The 25,003-nt window shown below is 39.1% G+C and overlaps 1 protein-coding gene across 4 annotated transcripts; it reads right to left on the minus strand.

The window, feature by feature from the left end:
- Window positions 1-14,904: 14,904 nt before the first annotated feature.
- Window positions 14,905-21,770, minus strand: tent5c (terminal nucleotidyltransferase 5C). 4 transcript variants are annotated; one of them, XM_059343112.1, is made up of 3 exons: window positions 21,631-21,754; window positions 21,432-21,553; window positions 14,905-20,168 (listed from the first exon to the last, which is right to left on the minus strand). In XM_059343112.1, the coding sequence occupies exon 3, from the start codon at window positions 20,144-20,146 to the stop codon at window positions 18,995-18,997; it is 1,152 nt and encodes a 383-aa protein (XP_059199095.1). In that variant the 5' UTR covers window positions 20,147-20,168; window positions 21,432-21,553; window positions 21,631-21,754; the 3' UTR covers window positions 14,905-18,994. The 4 variants fall into 4 exon arrangements, with proteins under 4 accessions (XP_059199095.1, XP_059199093.1, XP_059199094.1 ...); XM_059343110.1 differs by lacking the exon at window positions 21,432-21,553 and having other exon boundaries at window positions 21,631-21,770; XM_059343111.1 differs by lacking the exon at window positions 21,631-21,754 and having other exon boundaries at window positions 21,432-21,606.
- Window positions 21,771-25,003: the final 3,233 nt, after the last annotated feature.

Here is a 25,003-nt window from a genome sequence, read left to right on the forward strand (position 1 = left end):
TAGAGCTTGGTATATTTTGACGAGTGTATTCTGCCTGTACGACGCCGGCAGCTGTCCTCAACTGAGAGGTCACAGGTTTAATGGCACAAAGTTTATGTGAGAAAGGAAAACTGAAGCTCCACCTGCACACTCATTTCAACTTCCTCTGCTAGAATGTGGCAGCTACATGCCTGAAAATATTGAGCAAATGAACTTCAGAAGTATGCACTATGAAGTGAGGAGGAAGATGTAATACAGTTAGTTTACACACAAAAAACAAAGAACAAAACTCAGCTTTCTCAGGTTTCACTTGATGTATTTTCACAAGCAGTCTGAAGACTGAAAAAGGCAGAAAAAGGAGAAACAGAAAAACATGTTCTTCCTTCAGTTCGGTTTTCATATTTCCTGTCTGCTATTGAAACTGAGCCTTTAGCAGATTTACTTACTCTATTGTTTTATGTTTATGTCCTGTTTTCTTTGCAAACTTGTGGCCTGTAAAGCCCTTTGAGATGACAGATGTGACTCTTGCTGGTGACATAAACATAAACTTGAATTAGTTGCAGCCATGAGCCTTTATCCAAAGTTGGCAAAAGGCTAAACTATAAGCAACTTATCTTTACCTATGAAATGCTTCGCCCCAACAAGGGGGGAAACAAACTATCACTGTCCATTGACTTTGTATAGAAAGAAGAAGCCTCTTTGACAATTTCATCCACTGCAAAAAAAAAAAAAAAGAAATGTAAATGAAATGAGATGGTGAAATGCACTACCAACAGGGTAAAAAACCCAAAACCGACCACTTCTGGAATTATAATATGCATAAAGGTTTTTATTTAATTTTTACCTAGTGATGTCAACAGCAAAGCAAAACCTAACTCAATAAGTTTTTATAAGTACATAATTAGAGTGAAGAAGAAACCATTAATTTCTCTGTGATGCCACATTTTGAGTTAAACCGGTGATGCAAGTGACATACAAATTTGGTATTCTGTGCAGTTTAAGGTAAAATTCACTTGCTTAGGTTGAAGCTATTTGTCTTGGTAATGAATTATACATTAAATACTTTATCCGACCCCCTTTTTTCCATCTGCAGTCCAGACACCGTGTGAGTGATGTGCAGTTAGACAGGGCGCAACGAAAAGGGTCCATTTTCTTATCCATCTGGAATTGGATCAGACACCCTGAAATAAGAGGAATCCATCTTAGAGGAATATACTGTAATGGGAACAGCATGTTAGAGTATAGTTAAAGTTAAAGCATCTACGGCCAAAAACATTCAGTGCTCAGTTGGAAATTTGTAAGATGCAATGCACGTTCTTTTCTGCATGTTCTGTACCATACATCTGAGAATAAGATATTGCAAGTACTTTAGAAGACAGATAGGAACATCTATCCAATCATGCTTGGCGGAGGATCTGTGGTTACACTTTTTATATAGAATGATGGGCAGAAGGCTGTGAGTGTGTGTGCTGAGGATGTTTAAAGTGAGTCTTTCTGGGAAACAAGCCACCAGTGCGTGGAAATGGACACGAAAACATGCTGAATCCTCCTCGTCTTTTTTTGTTCTTTCTCTGTTTCAGCCACAGGTCGGCCACCCCTCCCTCGCCCTCCTCCACACACCACCCATCACCTGTTTCTCAGGACCTTGATGTCCTCCTATATGTGGCTCTCTGCTCTGGGGGGGAAGTGGCTGCTGATGTTTGCGCAGCTTGCTTTGGTTCCTGAGAGGCGTGGACAGTTTACACGAGCTGCTCAACTTCTCACACTGTTCATTTGTTTCCTCCACAGGTCAAAGTCCAGACAGGCAGCACACGGAGAGGAAGTAGAGGGTCTAATGGACCTTCAGGCTGTGATGGATAGTTCTTCATTAGAACCGCTTTTAAATCCTTGTACATTTTCATTAGAGGAGCCTAATGTTTTCAACACAGACTGTAAGGTGGTAAATCCACTCTGCTTAAACCTTACTAAAGGTGATTTTAGGAGAGTGGACAAGGGTAAACTGGTGCCACAAACTCTTTTTATGAAAAACTTATATTATTATTATTTATATTATTACTCCGCTCAGATTACATTTCTGAGGAACTTAGGATGCCTGAAAACTTACTAAAATAGACACAGCCTGGCAGCTCCAGACTAATTGCCATATGTCCAGAACCTCTCAGTTTATTTTTGATTTTCAAGGGACACTTTTAATTGCTGCAGACAAAAATGCCTCTGTAATGGGTTGTGCATGGACCCAATTGCAGTGCACAGGAAACCAACAGTTGGTAACGACTTTTGCAGGTACAGTCCAATGCAAGTGACATGCATAATGAACAGGTTGAATGCTACAGCAAAGTCTCTCATATATATATATATATATATATATATATATATATATATATATATATATATATATATATATATATATATATATATATATATATATATATATATATATATATATATATATATATATATATATATATATATGTGTGTGTGTGTGTGTGTGTGTGTGTGTGTGTGTGTGTATATACATATAAGCATGTAGCATAGTGATGAGTGACATGCATGTTGGGACGATCCAAGGACAAACACAGCAAACTAGTCACTTAAATGTGTTTCTTAAAACATTTCAGGCAAGAAATAGACAACGTAGGAAGATAATCTTAATTCATATTTGATCAGCGCGGCTTAGTTTGAAAGTTTGATCTGAGTTTTGTGAGTTGTGCTGGATGTCAGCCATCGTAATAAACTGACAGGGGTCTTAGTAGCTGGAAATCCGTCTGAATGGGAGAGTAACCAGACTCATCTGCCAGAGCAAATAGAAATGAGTTTGGCAGATTTGTCTGGTTTCCAGGCAAAGAATTGTCAGAACTGGCGAAAATTGCAGCAATTAGGCTTTGTGGTGGCAAGTTGCATCCTGAACACTTGGATCAGGATGAAGTTCTTCTAAAGTGCTTATGAAATATGGTGGCATCAATGCTCACATCTTTAAGAACATACTAAACACTTTTTATCTGACAGAAAGTCTGCATTTTCTTTTGGTTGCTCTTCTCTTTGCAGCAGCTTAGACATGAAGTAAAATGTGATAATGGGAACTAAAAAAGGATGACACAATCAAAAACTGACATTTTCAGCACAAAATCAGGGCTTGAAATTATTTTTTTAAAAATACTAGATTTGAATCAATTGCTCCTAATCTCCATTAATTTTTTAAAATAACCCAAATTCCATACAACTTGCTTAGAAAACACTAAAAGCACAGCATTACAGTTAACTTCTGGTGTCTTGGTTCCGACCTCCCACAGGTCACACTTGCGTAATCCTGCAGAGAAACTCAGACTCTACAGGTGGATGCTGGTGTGGTGCAGAGGTGGAGCTGATCAAAGCTGATCCAGCAGCAGCTGATGGTAGTGGAAATATTCACAGAGCAGTGAAGCAGCATTTGCAGAGCAGGCGTAAAGCTCTGGGCATCCTGACAGCTCACAGACCTCCAAACTGTGAAGGTGTTTTGAATATTTGTTTCAGACTGTGAGGCACGTCATGCATGACTGTAGCTGTGAAACTTGATTTCTATGCCTAAACTACCTTGCAGCCTTTTGATCCATAGGGAAAATAAAATACATATTATTAATCTAAAATTAAAAATGCCATAAACATGACTTTTAAATAGAAACCAGCGGGTGATGGGGTGATGGGGAATCAATGTAGATGTAATGAAGAGAAAATGCAATTTGCAGGTAATGGACCACAACTTCACACAGTAGGGTCGTTTAAAGGATTTCTGCTTTGGGGAGACAAACAACACGACATAATATAACGATTATGAAGTGACCTCTTGAATGCTACCAGCTGGAGAGCAGCCAAAGAAAGGAATAAAAAAAATATTAAGGTCATTATTTTCTGACACATAATCAAAAGCTAAGAGTTTGTCATCCAATGCATACATTTCATTTATGAATACATTAACTGTTCGCACTTAACCACACACTGATACTGACTGTCATATCATCAGTTAATACTGCTCCACAGTTCACAGGTTCAGAACGCTGATAACCAGACATATATACTGGAATGTGAATACTAAAGTTGCTGACAAAGGTTAAATGGAAGGTGAAACCTGAGAAAATAAATGGAGAAATGTAATAAATGTATATTACACAGTGAATAGAGGCTTACCAAAGGCTTCAATGACAATGATCTAAATTGCATGTTAAGCCCTTATTAGTCAGGAAATCTGAATCCCTCTAAATGAAGAGTTGTTGTATCAAGCTTTCCACACCAAATAAGAATATATTTTAGAAAAATGGGTTTGATCACTTCTGTAAAGTATTGGAGAGTCATGATAAGGAGAATCTGAGCTGTTTTGGAGACTTTGTGTGTTGATTTTAATAGTTTTTGTCACCTTGTAATTGTGAACAAATGTCTGTAAAGTCAAAATGTATTTCCAAATAAGGTAACACAGTGGTGATTGAGCCTATTGCCAACTAATGAAAGCCACTGAGGTCTGTAGTGACATTACAATTAAAGGGTATAGCACGCTTTGTGACCGTTTCATCTCTCAGCAGTGGTTGGTATGTCAGAGAGGGTTTACATGAATGGATCGAAGACTTGCTCCTCACCTCATTTGTGTGTAAAACTGAGACATTTAAATTTGAACTACAATAACATATTATATTGATTAATAATCTAAATCTGCTGTAACCTGTAGCCTTAGGCGTCACATTAATGTGGTGGAGAAGGAGTTTAAAGTTCAGGCTCAGAGCTCAGAAACTGGTTCAGTCAGAAGGACGCCTGGTGCTGCAGCAGTTCATCCTCTGCAGAAGACCCAGACATGAGTAGGCAGGTTTGTCAACATGCTCCCCCGTCTGCACTGTAATTCACTAACTCACTCATGTGAATGAATAAAACACACACAACACATAATCAGCAAAATCAGCATCCCAGAAAACAGATGCTATCGGTGCCACAGCTCATTACTCTTGGATCGTTTGCATGGATGCTGATGAGGTTTCTCAGGGATCTACTGTACTGTACATCAGCCTTTACCGGGGCCAAGTGCTAATTAATCGGCCCTGACCCCTGAGGACCCCGCACGGTCGCACTGAAGGCAGGAAGGAACAGCGGCTTTTTCAACATTAATTACAGTACAAATGAGCTCCATTTAAGTAGCGGCAACAAACTTGTTGGCTGCGAGGCGAATGTGAATGAGCAGCAGCTGTTTGAGTGGTTCTGAACGCAACAACGTGCTGAAATGCTCCACAATGTTTCTGCTTCTCACAAGTTTATATAACATTAAGGTTATTATGATGATTCCTGGAACACAATCAGTTCTGGTAATGACTAATCATGCTAACTTTACTCTACCCCACACAGTCAAACAAGAGTGGGAATTGTGAAAGAGAAAAATAAATCACCCACTCTGTAAATCTGGCTGCTAAACAAACAGATAGCTAAGTCACAGGCCTGGACTCAGAGCTTTTAGAGACACAAGAAATAAGAGTTTTCTGTTGCGGATCAATGTTGTCCTTTAAATCAAAAACTAAAATAGAATATATAACTGCCCTCATTAGCTGCAATGGTACTGTAGGTCATGCTGTGAGCATGCACTCAGGAAATGTAGCTTTGGATTAAAAAAAACAAAAAACCCTGCACCTTGGTGTCCCTAACTTTGAAAAGAAACGGCCCAAAAGAGTCCTTTTGGATGCTGCCAAAGTGACAAAACATGATAAAGTGCTTTCTATGGTGCCCTTCCAGTGGAGATAATGTAACAAAGTGCCCTTAAGGGTATTATTCCAGTGGAGAACACTAAAATAACACTAAAGTGCCTTCCAGGGTGGCTGTTCAATATGCAACAAATGCCCGCTGTGTTGGACTTCTAGTGGAGAAAACATAGTAAAGTGCCCTCTATGATGTTCTTCCAGGGGAGAAAGGAGGATAAAGTGTCCTTCCAGGGGGGACAAAATGGCATCTGTGGTGGACTTCCAGTGAAGAAAACATGATAATGTGTCCACTATTGTTCTTCCAGTGGATAAGACATGAAAAAAGTGTCCTCTATAGTGGACTTCCAGCTGAGAAATCATGATAAAGTGCCCTCTATGATGGACTTCCAGTGCAGAAAACATAGTAAAGTGCCCTCTGTGGTGGACTTCCAGTGGAGAAAACATAATAATGTGCTCCCTATAGTGTTCTTCCAGTGGACAAAACATGATAAAGTGCCCTCTACAGTGGCCTAAAAAATTAAGATGAGGCAGTGCAGTGACATATAGGCTGGCCTACATGCAAGAAAACTTTCTGCAGACTGGTGGACTTTTTTCCACCCCTGTCCCTCAGACAGTCTGGCTAAACTGTTTGTGAGGCTCCGCTGTAGCCCTGTGTGCTAATATTTATTGTTTAACTTCAGTGGGAGTCAAACATCCAACTGAAGTACCCAACGTAAACATCAGTCAAACAGAAGTAAGATTATATGTGTCAATTTAGCAACATGCAGAAAAACCCTAAAAACTTTTAGTGGCTTGTATTTAACATCCCGCCTCCTACATAATATTTTTATATGTTCCCAAATTTATTTTGCTAAAAATGTTTTGAAGGAAGCATATTGTGGTCTGAATTTTAAAATTTTCAATTAAACTGTAGAGATACTTCTGATTATTTGTTCACTGTGGAAACATGCAGGACAGAACAAGATAAGTTATTGATATATAATTGATAATTTATGGGGTGAAGTATTACTAAACAGCAGTTCAGCTTTTAAGTTATGTTTACCATTTAAATAATTTATCTGCATTCAGCAGATATTCTGCAGATATTCTGCATTCTGCAGCTTTTAAGTTATGTTTACCATTTAAATAATTTATCTGCATTCATTCTTTTTACGGGAGGTTCCTAAAAGCAAAATAAAGAGTGGTGGAAAAAGTATTCAGATCCCTTACTTCAGTAAAAGTACTAATACCACACTGTGAAATGACTCCACTACAAGTAAAAGTCCTGCATTCAAAACTGAAGTAAAAATATAGAAGTATCAGCATCAAAATGTACTTATAGTATCAAAGTATCAAGTACTAGTGATGCAGAATGGACCCACTCAGATTGTTTTACATATTGTAAGATTATTATTATTTATGCATTTATGTAAGCAGCGTTTGAATTTTCTCAAGGTAGGGCTCATTTTATCTATACTTAATATGATATTATGAGGTTACAATTAAAAAAAAATGTCTAATCACTTTAAAATGATCATATTTTTATGTTAAATCTCGACCTGAAAAGTAACAACAGTAGAAGTATAAAGTTTCATAAAATGGAAATACTCAAGTGCTTCAGAATTGTACTTGAGTTCAATACTTGACTAAACGTACTTAGTTACATTCCACCTCTGTTAACAAGTTACTACTCGACACAGTGTGGGTTCACAGAAATGACTCTCCACCTGCTAAAATGAGTTGTATTCAAGAATTACTCAGTAAACAGGCAGAATGACTACAATCCAACACTAAAAAAACTAAGAGAAGAACACTTTCAGCTGGCGTCAGAGAGCTGTTGCAGGTGTGCCAACCATAGAAAAATTGCTGTTGACTCCCCCACCCCCACATCATGCTCCCTGCTCTGTGTCCACTGTCCATTGTCCCTCTCTCCCCCGCATACTTGTATCAGTATTTTTCCAGAAATCGTGCATTGTTTGACCCGGCTGAACACTGCTGGAGGGGTTTTTATGTGTGTGTGTGTGTGTGTGTGTGTGTGTGTGTGTGTGTGTGTGTGTGTGTGTGTGTGGTTTTGTTGAGGCCCTGAAACTCCCTCATGGAGGCTGGTTGTCACTTCAATCTGTGTTTCCGCCTCTAAAACTCAAACGAGACGCTGTAACTGTAACTGCAACTGAAACTGCAACTGAGAAAAGATGACTGGTCATTAAAAAGAAAAGGACATTCATTTGAACAAATATAGATATATACTAGTTTATGCACAGTTCTCTGTCGGGTTGGTTTATGTGTTTATGGGGATAAAAACAGCAGTTTCTCTCACGGGTGAAGCTCAAATCAATGACAAATTGAATTGTCGATAAATGCATTTTACTTGTGATGCTCTAAACTTCAATGTGAAGATGATCATAAAAACCAAATTAGAATGACTATGAATTGAATGCTGTTTAGATGCAGTAGTATTAACAAAAACTACCATCACACGCAAGGAAGGAGGTGGGAGGAGGTGCCATGCCAAGAATAATGAGATAATTTGCTATAAAAAAAAAGAACTTCTCCAAATGCAATATTGCAATATGACTTATTGTGCAATCATTTAAATACTGATATATTTGTGTTATTCATATTTTATTCACTTATTTTACTGCATTTTATTGTAATTTTACAAGCTCCCTGGCATGAGAATTTCTTCCAGGATTAATAAAGTTATTTTGTATCTCTCTTACCTTAATCCTTTTCCAACTCCAACAGGGACAGATTTGGCAAGAATTTTTGCAATCTTGGACAGATTTTAAAAACAAAATATGTTTTTTTTTAGTTCATCCAGATTACAGGGTATAAGATATCTGATTCAGAGTTTGAGACCTTCCTCTTCTTTTCTTCCGTTAAATGTATTTCCAATTGAATGTGCTGACAGCATGTTTTGTGGATTATCCGGAGAAAATGAGACAATGCTGCCAGCACCAAAAACAAAAATGACAGTATTTTCCTTTGTATTTGAGTATCAGAGACTGATATGTCCAAACATGGGCAAATAAAACCAAAACTATCAACTAGACACCAGCAAAAGGGAAGGACAGAGGGAAGGAATAAGGACATGAAGGAAGGAGACAAATGAGAGAAAAGGGGAAAAATATGAGTAGAGTAAAGAGACAGGAAAAAGGAAGGAGAGTTCATTGAGCCATCTGTTGATCTTATGATGTACTTCGAAGTCATCAAGTCTCTCAGAGACTTTTGATTCCAGGAACATGAGACGTACAGTTCAGCCTTACAGACTGGATTTCACACTTGAATCTCATATCATTTTTAATCTTCTCTGGCCCAGTCCTTTCACTTGAGCTCAACATTTATGATGGCTCAATGTGATAGTAGTGATAGTAGGAGCAGCTGTGGCTCAGTTGGTAGAGCGGTCGCCTACCGATCAGAAGGTTGGTGGTTTGATCCCAGATCATGGCAGCCTACATGTCGAAGTATCCTTGGGCAAGATACTGAACCCCAAAAGGCCCACAACGAATATCAAAAACTGCATTTTAGATGCCATCCTAGTGTTGGTACAGAACAAGCAGCCATAACTGCAGTTATAGTTGAAATACAAGCAAAAACAACCATTAAAATTTAACGCTGACAGAGTTCGGTGGTAGAGGCGATTGGCAGTTTTACCAACAGGATTAAACAAAAATTTAATGCAGCCATAGTTTGTGTGCAACAAGATCTCCAACCTGAATGACAGAATAGACCGTTTGTCAGCACCACCCGTAACGACACATTTTAGCGTTTGTTAAAAAGTGGCTTGCAGTACAGCGGAGAGTTCTCAAAACAACACTCGTCATTAAACAAAGACGTATCTTTGCGGTTGTTAAAAAGGCTGCAGTCTTTGTGGGCTTATGTTACAAAACCACTGACCTAGGTTTAGGGAAAAACTCCTATTAAGTGTTATAAAGACAGTTAAAAAAGTAAATAAATGCACGTAAATGCCAGAAGTAAGTAGTTATGGGGACAACATGAGCCACAGAAGTTACTTTAAAAAATTGTTTACTTTTTTTTCACATAGGACACGAACCTCGTTCTAATGGTTGAAAGTATGCTGTTTGTTCGACCCACCCAACTTCCCTGTCTCCAACCCTGAGTGCGATATCCGCCATTTAACTCATGACTACTATATCAGATGACGGCGAAGCCAGTCTAAAGCGTAAATATGAGTCGCATTTTGCTGCCTGTACAAACAACCTATGTTGACGTTTTTGAGGGGAGACCTTGGGAGGCTTGTGTGACCTTAAAATGCTGATCTGTGGCATTCATCCCGAGTGTCCATGGAACAGCACACTATAGCCATGTTTCCATTAAAGTCGAAACAAATTTGAAGTCAAATTTTGAAATGTCGCATGAAAGAAGATGCAAATTAGTTTCCATCAACTGGTTTAGGGCGAATAAAGCTGCATAAACATATTTTGGTCAGAAGATGGCAGTGTAGCGTATTGCTTATCGCTGTAGGCTAATGCATCAGTAAACAGTAGAAGAAGAAGAGAGAAACAACAACAACAAAATTAGTTAAATGTTTGCTACATCAGAACTTATTCAGAAAAAGTGTTTTCATATCCTGTTTGGCATTAACTATTCTTCGAAAAAGACAAAAGCCACCTCAAGTGAGTGTAAAAAATTTTAGGCACATTTTCTAAAGTTCCATTGAATTTTGGTGTTTCCAAATAAGTTGATGGAAACACATGATGCATCACATGTTTTGGTTTGGTGATTGGCAGAAGGCTGTTGTGTTCTGATAACAGGATGGTCTTATCAGGATAATTACCTTCATTATCAAAAGAAAAGGGGAACAATATTATACGGCCATAATCATTGATCATGGATTAATCAGAGAGCATTGAAGGGAATCAGCCTTGAGATCTCGGTTTTACATTTTGTTTAAGAGTTGTGACAAAGAAAACAAAGTTGCATGTTATGTCTCTGAAGACTAGTTTCATAAAAAACACACTTGCTGCTGGTTGAAACACTGAAGTTTTGCCTGACAGAGAGATCGAAGTGCTGAGAGACCAGGTGCTGCTTTGCAAGTTATGAAGAGAAACTGGTGGTTTGGGAATAGAGTGTTTTCAGATGATGGGTCCAGCTGCAGTGTTGTTAAAGGGACCCTGAAGCAGACTAGGTGCATCCATCCTGTTCTCATCAGACACTGATGCTGGTCAGAACCTCTTAGCATCTGATACTGATGTGTAAGACACCCTTTAGTTCAATGATACTGAGCTAACTAATTGACAAAAGTCCATGGACCTGTTAATAGACAGACATTCATTATATTTATCAGATGAAATGAATTAGCCCTTTTGTAACATTGCAACATCTATATGAATCTGTGTAGTAGCTTTTCCTGTCAGAATGTTTACAAAAACTACATATCCCAACACCTTTCCAAGATAAACACATCTGCATCATTATGGCAAAGAATGTAATATAAGCATTTTTTGACCCAAAATTATGCTGTTTTTAGACTCCAAATTCCCACACTAAGACACCAGGGCCTTTTGTTTTGTTTGTTCTGTGATTTGGTTTTTAAATTGATTTATTCCAGCAAGAATTGTGTTTTTCAGCAATTGGATAGCAAGCAATTTTGTTCTGTAAATACTGAGAAACCACCTTATTGTCAGTACACATAGGAAAGCTATCCGTCCTCTGAATGCTCTAGGTCTCTAGTTTGTGGTTGTAAAGTTTCATGAGGCTGTGATTATCCTAGAGGTCAGGGCAGCTCATTTTATAGAGTGAGGTCAAGTTCTTAAAAAAAGCTCTCACTGCAATGAAACAACATCATCACAGATTAAAAATCTGCTCACTGAGTCCACAAGAGACTCAGCTCTCAGTCAGACCCAATTTATGCAAATCACAGACTGTTTAGGGACCCCAGTATGCAGAAATAATCAAATTCAACAGGCGAAAAATAAAACATTTGTACTAATGGAGAAAAACTGCATAAAGTGGGCATGTCTGTAATGAGGAGACTTGTGGGTACCCATAGAAATAATTTTCATTCAGATATCTTGGGGTAAGAGGCCAAACGACCCATTTGGAAATCGGCATGCCAGAGGAGCAGTGCAAGGACTGAATTTAGATTTGTAAAGTGAAATATATGCAAAACATGAACCAAATAGGAGCAATGAATTCCACAATAAAGGAAACTGCCTAGAGCAAAAGAGATAACCACAGTGGAGAGAGGAGGAGGGGGGGAGGAGGAGGAGGAGGAGGAGGGTTAAATGGATGCATGGGTGAAAAATTAACAGTCATTACGTTCTGTAAAGAAGCATCAGCACGTGGACGGAGGCTAGTGGAAAAAGAGGTTGCTGAGGGCACACTGCTGCATCACCTAAGTCAACACTATGAGTCATTCCATGCAGATAAGTCAAGGCGTTTTATGAATGGTGGATAGTGATTCAGGGCTGGAGGAGGGGGGCATGGGGAGCGTCCTGTCTCAGCGGAAAATGGCGTGACAGACACTGCACGAGCACTGAAAGCCTTCATTAAAGGATGTGCAGAATATAATCATATAACACAAGCATACTTTCAACCAAAGAAAGACTTAATAATTCACAAAAATGCATGACAAGTTGCAACTAAACCTTCCTTTGTTTGAGTCTGCAGCAGAGAATTTAGATGTATATGTATGTCCTTTAGGCTTAAATGCTTTCAAGCACTCACAAAAGCAATGCCCAGGCCTTTTATTATCCCATAAAAATTCTGGCAGACGGACAGAGTGTTTTCCACTGAACTCAGATCAGCAAGAACAGGATTTAAAGTCCTGAATGCTGAGTGGACTGATCTCCCCTCTAACCGCTTCCCCCAGTGATGGAGACGGAAAACATCTCTGGTTAAAGTCATCATCAGGATGCCCACAAGACTCGGGAAACTGCACAGGATGGTGAAACTGAAGCTGTCGGAAATTTGTTAATACCTCTTTCTGTATGCATATTCAGAGATTAAATATTCATTCGGACTGCAGGAAAGCCATTTAATGTTTCAGTGATGTATGAGGCATTTTAGTGCTGCATAAATATGTATCATCAAACAAGATTTAAGAGGTTATTTATAGAAGTGTCAGTTCACCCAATTAAAAATATGTTCTCACTTACCATTATCACCATTTCCAAAACTATATTTACTATAATAAAGGAAACATGTAACAACATCTGTTCTCTTGATACATATGGACATACTTTGGTCAAGTATCTAACAGTACAAAAAGGGAATCATTGTGTTCCAAATGTTTCCATATGGTCTGGTCTTCAATCGATTCAGAGACAGATAATGACGTCTCTGTGCGGTATTAGGTATACCTGGTCAACTGCTCGTTAATGCAAATATCTAATCAGTCAATCACATGGCAGCAACTCGATGCATTTGGTCACGTAGACATGGTGAAGATGAGCTGCTGAAAGTTCAAAGCGAGAATCAGAATGGGGAAGAAAGGTGATTTAAGTGACTTTGAACATGGCATGATTGTTGTCCTGAGTATTTCACAAACTGCTGATCTAACAACCATCTCTAGGTTTTACCGAACAGAAAAAGAGAAAATATCCAGAAAGCCTTGATGCCTTGTTGATGCCAGAGGTCAGAGGAGAATGGACAGAGTGGTTGAACAGGAACTAAAATAACCACTCGTTACAAACAAGAAGACCATCTCTGAACACACAACACGTCCAACCTTAAAGCAGATGAAGACCATGACGCCACTTTATTAGGTTCACATTATAATAAAGTGGCCAGTGAGTGTAGTTTGTTAACAAGCTCAGTTTTTAGCTGAGAAGTTTGACCATTTATAGCACCAAAACAATAATAACATGTTGTTTAACCACCAACGTTCACACCCTAACCCACAGAGACTTTTTCATGCTTTATTGTCCGTTTCCTCGCTTCCCTCTTTGCGTTCACACTCCCACGTTGCCGTCCTTCGACCACTAGAGGGCTTTAAATATTGGTTGTAATAAGCTTCTGTAAAAAATGACACATGAAGTCATATTTTAGGATAGGAAGAAATAGTAAATATCTATATATTATTCATACATATTAAATATTAATATAAGAATTAGTGCAGTTACCAGCACTGTACTGCACCCTCTGACCAACACTTTTACGCTGCTCTCTGCACCTTTTATTGCTTATCGTCACATGTTCAGACTTTGGGATGATGGAGGTCTAATAGATGCTTCCAAGCTGCCCTCCTCCTGCTTTTCCCCACATCAATACGTTCTTCAAGCTGTCATGATGACTCAACAGTTCCTGGTAAACTTATGGTGCCATATTCTTCAGAATATTCCTGCTGCACTATTTACTATCTGCTGTTATATTGAGTGGTTACTGCATTAGCTTTTATTTTTTTCTCTTGATTTATTGCCGTACTGTTTGTACTTGTTATCGTAATATATAGTTTTACATGCTGTGCTCCCTGAGAACAGTAATGTCAGGTCACTGTAGACATGAAGTTTCACAGTAGGGATGCACAATATATATTGATATTAAATATTTTTGTATTATTCCAATAAGTAAATTTCCAATAAATCATCCGCCTATAATACGAAGCCAAATTGCCATCATTGCCTTTAAAAGTGCAGCATGTACACTCTGATAGCGGAGTGGGGAAGGCAGTCTACTGTGTTTTTAAATTTAATAAGTATTTTAAGTAAGCTGCAAGTATTTTGAAATTTGGAAAAATGCCCCATAAAAGCAAATATTTAACATTTTTAATGTACTTTACCAGAATTTAAAAAATATAGAAAACATTTTAAAAGTAAAATAGTTTAAATAACTACACCATAGGCTTTCTTAACCTTACCTGTGCATGAACTACAGGTTATGAACCTTTTTTTTGTTTGTTTTTTTTAAAATACAAAAATGTCATATAGTTGGAAGTTATTTATTGAAGTTGGTATTTTAGTTTTTTATTCTGTGGCAAAAATAAAAAATAAAAAATAAAAATAAAAATAAAATTCTCTTTTGTACCAGTTTTTTCAGAAAATTTTTTTTCATGGTTTACCAATTTTATTTTGACACGCCTGGCAGGTAAATGTTGGAAGGTATTTTGAGTTTGGTTTAAACAGAAAAAGCAGAATTCCCTACTAGACATTTAAATAAAAAAAAAATAAAAAAACCTATAAATACATTAAACACAAATCCCCTGAAATTCTAGTTTGAGATAAAACTGTTAAGTTAGTGGGACATGTGAGATTTTAAACAGAAACATCTGAAGCAGAAGTTGCATTTAATACTCTTTATTCATTATTTCCTCTTCAAACACATTTTCCTGATGTACATGTACATTTCCATTCAAAAGGAAAAACTCAAGTGAGGTAAAAGTCCTGAAAAATGAAATAGTATAATGGTTGTAACCATCAAACTCATCGTCACAATCACAAAGCTGACAAAAAAGCTCTTTTGCATTAACTATTTCAAAAAAATATATATAGTGCGACAAATTCTTCATATTTTTCCCCACTTTTTAAACTTGTATAGCAACAGGCATCCCTTCATATACACATGCAAACAAGCACACACACCTCCACACATTAACGTAAACACAAATCTGCTGCAAGAAAAACATTCTTCGTATAGAAAGTGTCGGAGAGCCTCCGTCACACTCCGAAGTTAAGACTTGTACTCGAGACAAGTGAAACCACTACACAGCTAATCCACAGATTGCTCTGCACCCCCTCCAGCAAAGAATACATCTACAGGTGTCATAAATTTAAAAAAAAAACACGCTGTACTAAGAAACAAAAGCCCAAACAAGTGGGACGACCAAAGGCAAAGGGAGTGAGAGAAGCAACAGGATCAATAGGTAGTTTACAGCAGAAAAAAGTGGGGGCGAGAAAATAAGGCAAACACACACTTCATCCCCCCCACACATCGACATACATACATCAACCCTGACGAAAGAAGTGATTTAGCATGCTGCACCCCCACTCTCATCTTGTGGGGCCAAGGTAAAGCTTTCATTAACAGGCACACGTTTTCAGTCGTCAGAAAAAAGTCACAATACCGTAAACACATGAAGGGAGTGTGGGGACACAAAAACGCAGAGGATTAACATTCCAGGCTGCGTTCACCAACTAGAAAATGCTTGTTGTTTGTTGCATTTTCTTTGCCATCGCTTTAAAACTGCTTTTAGTGAGCGATGTCAACAAAAAGCTCAATAAGCCCTTGCCACGCTCTGCAGTTTCAACTTCAGCAGCAGTATTACCGGGCTGCTGGTTTTGAATGTGGCTCCTAGCTTTAATAAACTAGTTTATCATCACTCAGAGGGGATAAACAAACTGGGGAATGGTTTGAATTCCGCGCTGCTATTCCCTGAAAGCTTTTTTAGCACTGAAAATCAATGGTTTGTCCCCCTGGCTTTCAAACAAGTTATATTAGGGTTAAGAGTGTGGCAATAAATCCAGCTGTTAGCACTACTCTCCCCACTGAGTGATGACAAAGTTTCAGAGAAAATGCACACAGAGATAAAACCCAGTGCTGCTGTGAGGCTGAAGTCTGCAGGCTACCTCCACCTTCAGGCATGATCGACTCTAATAAGATCCGGTAGTTTGGGTTACACATTACCAGAGTTACAATGAACACAGAGAGAAGAAAAGACAAAATAAAAGGTGAGTTTTTAGGAGGGGACGTCACAATGTTGAGGGCAGATTAAACCAATTTACCCTCCTAAGTAAAAAAAAAAAAAAAAAAAAAAAAAAAAAGGAAAAAAAAGGGGACAAAACAAAGCCCTCAAAAACACATTATGTCCCTGAGAACCAGCTCAACTCCCACCAGCAATTGACCACATTAGCTTATTTACATTCCTCTCAGGTGGCTTGGTTTTGGAGTAAAACAAGGCCTCCGTAAAGTGCTTCTGTTAGTATGGGGTCTCTGCTGGGTGACCTCCAGCTACTGTGCCAAAGTGTGGCTCGTCAGTGCACTTCAGGTATTGCTTTGGTTCAAATGGGGACAAAACTGTCGGCAAAACTAATTTAGCGAGGCTGCTTTGTAGCAGGGTTTAAACATACAAATCAGAATGAAAAGTTGGAATTTCAAAAACACAAGGTCAATATGGCTGCCAGTGACAATATGGCTGCCAGTGACAAGACCTAAACTAGTTAAAGTCAAAATGGATGAGAAGACTGGGACAGGAATGATTAGACAGATGGATGTTAAGGAAAAGTAGACTGAAACCAAAAAAAATAAGGGGGGGAAAGTGGTAAAATAAAAATAAAATAACTCTTTCATTCAAACCAAGATTATTTTGCTTTCCAACTAGAAATGTATGATTTTTTTACCATAAACTACGATGACAGTCTTGTAAAGTCAAGTTTCGCATGGATTAAAGGGGCTGAAAAAATGCTTTCCCTCCTGACAAACATTTAAAAAACCCTTTAAAAAAAGCTAAAGCACTTTTCAAATAACATCAAAAAAAGGCACTTGAGTGCTTGAGTTGCTGGTTGTAACTTTTGGTCCAGAGTGAGAGACAGTGTGTGGCACCTCAGAGCTAGCCCGGGGGTGTGACCTGCAGAAGAGGCCAAGATAATTGCCCTTTTAATCATTTTTCTAACCAGTCAGGAGTTGTGGGCAAGTCAGATAAGACATGTTCCTGGTTATCTGGTATAAACGAGATGCAGTGAGAGGGCTTCTGAGGAACTATCCCTTACATAAGTTTAGAGAAACTTTTCTCCTCAAACCTGGATGCTACAGAGAGATGTCACAGCTTGGGCCATGTGCTCGTAATGCCACACTGCCAGAGTTCAAAATTAACAGCTAATAATAGGGTTGGCTGGAAATAGCAATTCATAGGTTTGTGGGGCAACTCTGTCACATTGCAGGGGAGGGGGGGGCTCAAGTCAGACGAGCTTCGAGGATACATCAAACTCCAAGTCTGAAAAAGGGGAGTGGCATGCTGCTGGCAGACATGCTGGCGTTTCTCTTAACATACCAGTTGCACTCCCTGGTGTCTGCGCTCCCATGACCACAAAAGGGGTTCAAACACTGCGTGGTTCCAGCGAGCACCGGATAGGAAGAGGACAGGAAGTGACTCAGCTTCCCCACACATGTAAGGTGGCTACTGCTTCTGCTCCACACACCCATCCCCTTGCTGTGAAGATACCTCCTCCAGGAAAAAAGAAAAAGGATAATTATAGACGGTTTTGAGAAGCCAGTCGCTGAGCTGCGTCAGAGGAGGATCCCGTTTCAGGGGTCCTGTCGAGCCTGCAATGGTTGTGAGGGATGACCCTACGGGGCCCACCATGTGCTGCTCCTTTTAAGGGAAGGCACAGCCAGTCAGCCTGTCACTCCAGGACTCCCAGCCAGCTCTCGCTGCAGGGAGTGAGGCCAGCCACATGCTCTCGACTCTCTGCCTGTCAGCTTCCCACAATAGCCAGAGGATTGTGACATCTGGAGGTCACTGGTGAGGCTTTGGAAGGGACTTTAAAAAACACAGAGGGAACATAAACTCCTCAGACACACAGGAGCCCGTCTATCCCAGGCCTAAACCATCTCACTGCAGGTTTCCGCTAAGAGCCGGTCTCGACTGAAAAGTACAGGGCTGAGTAAACTGGATAAAGGGGGGAGGAGGGGTACTCGTCCCACACTGAGATTCACAGTGGAAAATAAAATTACACACATTTTTCTCTTGCATTGATTACAAATCACAGACATTGCTGGCATATTAAGGAGACCACAAATGTCTGTCAGAGGCATTTACATGTCAAATTGAATTAAATCAAATTGACTCTCATTCATTTCTGATGTTAAGTTATTAGTGTACCACCTTTTTCCCGTCCCAGTGAACTTAACTTCTTAATACTGGTGATCTGCCTTTTTTTTGACGTCACGCATTATTTTTACCCCGTTAATACAATTTTTCAATATTTTACATTTTTCTGCCTTTTTTTTTTACATTTTATTTTTCTGATCACAAGAGGAAACCAAATTTAAGGCCACAACGTTTTTTTCTTCCCTTTTCTTCAAAGAAATAGCCCATACCTAATTATATGGGGGTAAACCTGGAGGTTAAGGCACAAAACACAACTCTGATAAACAGGAAAAACAACCAAATATGATGAGAAAAAAAATCTAAACACTTAAAAATATCACTTTCTATTCAATGACCTTGACAACTCTGTAGATAAGGAATGAGAAAGGATTCCAAAAAACAAAGCAAAACACTTGTCCACTTAAATATAATTGTGCCTTGAGAGGAACATTGCATTTATTGCCTCAGTAATTTTTTGGGGAGTATTTTTCTTTAATTCTGTCTCTCTTCTCAAAAGCAGCAGCAGTGGTGCCGTCTTCTCCATCCTTCCAGTTGATTTTTTTTGTCAGTTACATGGCAGCCATGTTGGAATGTTCTGGTTAGCCACATAATAGTTGCTGAAGTTGTGGTCTCGAACATAGGGCGCTGGCTGGTAGTAGCAGGTGACGCAGGATGCATCGGGGATGGCATTCTGCTCCGCCAGCACTCTGAAGGCCATCAGCGAGATGAGGTGGAGGGTCTGCCGCCGCTCATGGCCCATGAGGCACACCGTGCTCTCGTTGACCACTCGCCGCAGGATCATGAGGTAGTCGTACTTGCTCTTCTCCTCGCCTATAAAGTGGCTCTGGAGGTAGGCCTCCACCTTGCGCTGCTGCTCACCGATGTCAGGGAAGTCAATGAAAAAGCGGGAGCACATGTAGCGCTCCAGGGCCTTGAACTCCTCCTCGCTGGCCGGCCGGAAGTCCCGCACCAGCAGGTTGCAGTACTTGAGCAGGCCACCGCCTCGGATCTCCTCAGGCCGCTTGGTGGCAATGAGCTTGTTCCGCAGGTGGCTCAGTGCCATGTTGAAGTCCCCATACACGCTCTCGCCACTCACAGTCGGGTGAAAGGCCTGCGACATGGGCGTCTGTGCCAGCTCGTAGTAGGAGAGCATCGAGTCCAGAACGATCTGAAAGGAGTCCACACTGAACTCAAACTGCCGGCGTATTGAGTCCACAAACTTGAGCTCCACATTGCGCCCGTTGTTGTTGGAGAGGGAGATAAGGCTCCAGCGGTCCTGCTCTGTGTTGACCTTCACCAGCTTCTGGACGTATGCCTCTTTAAGAGTCATGGGTGTAATTTTCTCTTTGTTCACACCCTCAGGCAGAAAGTCCAGCAGAGTGCCCAACACCACATCCTTAATGAGCCTGTACTCTGACTCGTGCGGTAGGTCCACCCTGAAGATGACGTCCAGGTCCTTGTAGCTCCAGCCAATATCCTGCACCAGCACATGGCTGGCTGTGGAGCCGTTGAGCCGCACGTCCTTCACTCTGATGCCACTCAGCTCCAGGCGGGAGCGCACCCTGGCTACAATGTCTTTCAGCCGCACCTCCAAGGTGGGGAAGTTCCCCCGTCCATGAACAGGCACAACCTCTGTCAGCACTTCATTCAGCCGGCTCACCTGGTCCCAGGTCAAGACACTGACGGAACAACTCTTTGATTCCTCCATGTTATCCATCTTCACACAAAGTTCAGATCAACTAACATGACAAGGGAGGAAAAAAAGATGTTAGTTTTGAGTTTGGCTCATTTAAAGCAGGGCTGAAGACATTACGGTATACTTCAGCTTTCTAAAAAATACAATAGATATCTTATTTAATCCATGTACTTGCTTGTTTTTTATAATCTTCAAAAAAAAAAAAAACACTTCTACTTTAATTCTGCTTTTAATGCAGCTTCCAATGCCTCTATTGTCTGTAAAGCACTTTGAATGACCCTGTGTATGAATGGCGCTATAAAAATGAATGTGCCTTGCTTTCAAATGTGACACAAACCAAGGAAAACATACAAATCAGACAATTTTAAACTAATTTTCTTCGCAACAATGTAAAACACTCCATCAGATTAAGCTCTGTTGTAAGAATAAAAGTTAAAAAAAAAATCATAAATGTAATAAATTAAAACTATCAGCGTATGTATGCAGTTAAAAAGTGGCAGCATCACGACCCATTCAGCACGAGCACAGCAGAATGCGAGCACGAGACAACCTGCCACACACACACACACACACACACACACACACACACACACAGTGAGCGTTCTAGAACACTTCACTGGCTTTTATTCCAGAACCGCTGAGAAACAAACACCTAGCTGGTTTAAAGTACACCAACTGTTTCCATAATAAAATACGAACTAAAACCACATCCGAAATAAAACCGTGGCGACACAAGACAAACACATTTCATAAAAATAAAATAAAAACACCAGTTAATTATCTGTTCCAGCTGACTTATCAATTTAGCCCGTGACGAATGCAACATTCGAATTCCACGCTAACAGTTAACTTAACTACCAACAGCACGTTTTTACACAAAACTACGCTTTAAAACAAACATTTATACAGCTAAATTCGTTTAAATCCCACTCAATAATAATCCATATGGTGACTAATCACTGTGTAAATTCAGCAAAGTCACGCTACATATGCTTCGAAAAATCACCAAAAAATTATCTGACGGTTAAAACATCCTAACTGATGTCACGTTTCTGAATCGTGGCTACAACTGGGTAAAGTTTTACTCAAAAGCTAAAAGTACTTTTCTAACATATGGAGTTTAAAAAAACAACACATTTTTGTAAGAAAATTAGCAATGAAAGCAGTACATACATTTCCAAAAGCGTGCTCTGAAAGCATTCAAAGTGAGAAAAAGAAGAGGTTAACTTGGAATCCGTGCAGACACCTCCATATAATCCTCCGCCGAGGAGACAGACACATGTACCGCTGCGACTGAAACACTCACTATATGAAGCTCTCTGTTCACTGAAGACACGCCTCTTTTATAAAGCCGAAGCACGACCCGTTGACACAGATGCACAGCCGTGCAACAACACAGTCCCTCTGCCTGTTAAGCGTCGCTTTTTACTGTTTTAAAAGTACAATATCAACAATATGAAGCAATGTATGACTAAAAAAAGAAAAAAAGAAAATGTTATATTCACCCCAAAAGTCCAACGTCCATAATCAGCAGGTTACATCGAAGTGAAATCGTTGCGTTTGATTGTACCAATGCGCCCAGAGACGCTTCTGATTGGTTGACGAGGTTTTTGTTTTGCCAAGCAACCAGGTCCGTCTCCAGGCAGCTGTGATACGGTTCAGTTTGAAAGCACTTCTCTATTGTCTCATTCAATATTCTGCTAGTTTAATCAAATTATTTCCACCAAATTATATATATAAATCCATATATATATGGATTTAGTTATTACAATATTTTATTTTTCCCCATAAATGTGGCATTTAAAAAAATATTTAAATGTATTTATTTATTTTTGTGATTTTTTAAAATCGTTTTTTCCATTTAAAACAAACAAGCAGGTGTGGCAAGCATCAATTGGGCAATAATAGCAACAAAGAAGATAAAATGGTAGTGTAGCATAACAAACAAAAAATAAATAAATAAATAACAATGGCAATACTACCAACCAAACATATCAACAGTACTGAGTGTTGAAAAATAAGATAAAGGGGGAAAATAATAATAATAATAATAATAATAATAATAATAATAATAATGAAAAATAGATAATTCTTTTTTATATAAGACATAAACATTACACATTCAGAATGGGATACAGGATATTTTTCAACAGAGCAAAAATAAAATAGATACATTTAACAATAAATTATGTTTAGCACAGCAGATCTTGAGCAATATCAGAAATCAGCCTCATTCTGACTCAATAACTGGATCAGGCATTGTTGACAATGGGCCACTCAGATACCAGTGATACCGATTACTTTAAAATAACACTTCAGTTTGGCAGACAGAAGACTTGTGCAAAGAGGCAAAGATTACCACAAGGTCCGCAAGCTGTTGATGAATAGGCCTACCAATACCAATAACCCATTTTGACTTTTAATTATGATTCAGATGTGTTTAAAGTAGGTGTAGTCATGTTTATCTTCACATGGTGGGTAATAAAAAAAAAAGTTAATTTATTATCAACACTTGATACACTCAGTAGTCAGCTTGTTGTATGGAGACGTTTTTATGATATTTAGTCTACGAAATATATATTAAAAACACCCATCAGGAGAACACAAAACAGCTCAAAATCACCACAAACATTATTTAAATTGATCCTAAAGTTGAAATAACACATTTAAAACGGCATTCAACCAAACTGAACATCATAACATGCCTTAACTAACTGCCTTCGTTTTTACATGATGTACCTCATAAACTGAACTGTACATAAGCTACAGTATCTATCCATTTATTTGGAATAACAACATATCCAGATTGCTAAAAAAAAAAATAATAATAATAAAAAAAAGGTTCAGTGGGCTTAGTTAGCTTAGATTTTTCTATTGGGCCATATAGCCATATAGCAGTCTGGTGACCACCTGATGTGGTCAGGATATCTCCCAATTTCTCTCAACTGTTTTCTTTTGATAACACTTTGATTTCAGACATGTAGTGCACACTGTTGTGTACTAACCAGGGCAAAGGTCACCAGATATTATCTTGCACCAGAACAGTCAAATCCATACTCATTATATGTCTGAATTTACCTCAACCTCCTTTTTAAATAAAGCTACAGTGTGCTTAGTGTTCATATGTAGAATCCTTGCTGCAAGAAATGCTGTTGTTAAATAGCAGAGGAAGCCAGAGACCCTCCACTGATGGTCCTAACAGGCTTTTCTACTACACAGGAAGCATTGCAGGCAGATGCGAATGCCACAGACACAGCAGGAGTATCTTTCCCTGATATTTCGATGTAAGAAATTTCACTAGAATACATAAATACATTCCTTTGCAAATCTCCTTCTGTGGCTTCCTCTCACATAATCCGTTTTGACAAACAGCACAGCTGTGCTGCAGAAGCCCCCTGTGACACAGTCTGAAAGTGAGTTCTTCCCTCAGTAAGCATAAAGTTATATTCCTGTGAGTGATGCAGGGGAACAACACAAAGGTATGTGAGTGTGATTATTCTTTGGAAAGTATAATGCAGATAGGAACCAAGGAAAGCCCCCGTAACAATAAAAGCTTGTTGTCTTCTGTAGGTGTTTTTTTAAAAACAAAAATATAAATAAATAAACAACTATTTAAATTAGCATGCAGTACAAAAGTGCAGGTTATCAAATAATTAAAGAGAAGTAAAAATAGTGACACACACACACACACACACACACACACACACACACACACAGTTGGGGTTACTAGGAACAGATCTGACTCATGATACAGTTTCTCGTCAAAGAGAATTGGTGAAACATGAAGGTGAGAGGAAACAGCAATTGACAGTGTGTCAGCTGTATGGATGTGTGTGTGTGTGTGTGTGTGTGTGTGTGTGTGTGTGTGTGTGTGTGTGTGTGTATTGCGGGGGAGCCCACAAAGGGAGCGGGCTGTACATCAGTGTCAGTGAGTCAGCAGCAGATAGGAAACTAGTAGAGCAGAGAGGGGTTTCCCTCCCTTTGTGTGTGTGTGTGTGTGTGTGTGTGTGTGTTTGTGTGCACAATACTGTTATCAAATCTGACATTAAACTGAAATTCAAAGCAGGGACGTACATTTTATTCCGTCATGGACGTAGGGACACCTGGGGCTCTTCTTGAACATTTTATGCAGAAAGTGTCAGCTGGTCTGAACCATAGACTGAACCTGTAGGATGCACACAATCGTTGTGTTGCTTCAGCTGTTGTTGTATCTTATATGAAAATTAAATAAAATGTTAGTAAAATACAACATTTAAAAAAAATACAAAAGATATTCCCAGAAGTCAAGATGACAACACAACCTGTTTTTATCTGACTTCATCTGAAGAATCCATAACCTGAAGATATTGAAAAGCTGCAAATTCTCACAAATGATAAAGCTGGAACTAGAAAATGTCTGACTACCAAATCCTCTGGACTGTTACTTTTGTAGCTTATCAACATCTACTGATATTTCCATGTGTACTGAAATGCTTATGATCTGTTTATATTATATCTTCATCTCCAAACAGTGTTTCTGTTCCATACATGTTTTAAGTAAATTTACTCTTCGACTCTTAAATGAGATGTTCAGATCCTGGTCACAAGTCTAGTAACCTAATTCAAGGGATCCTTGTCCAATATATTGAACATGTTTGTATATATATATGTACATTTGTGTTTGTATCAGCCTCAAAATCCCAGTATGGTTCAGGTTACAGTTTCAGGACTAAACTAACTAACTGCAGCTATTAATATAAACAGCACTGCTTAAAACACATGTTAAAAAGTACAAAAACATAAACTTTTGTGAGGTCAAAATGTGACTCACAGGCTGATTAAATCAGAATGGAGCTGCACTTTTTGATGAAAGTGATTTCAGAGTTTAGACGGAGCAGA

The sequence above is a fragment of the Centropristis striata genome, chromosome 10, assembly GCF_030273125.1.
Source record: "Centropristis striata isolate RG_2023a ecotype Rhode Island chromosome 10, C.striata_1.0, whole genome shotgun sequence".
Classification (NCBI taxonomy): Eukaryota; Metazoa; Chordata; class Actinopteri; order Perciformes; family Serranidae; genus Centropristis; species Centropristis striata.

Excerpts from the sequence above, each read along its gene's own strand:
- tent5c (XM_059343110.1), bottom strand. The coding sequence starts at position 20,146 with ATGGATAACATGGAGGAATCAAAGAGTTGTTCCGTCAGTGTCTTGACC.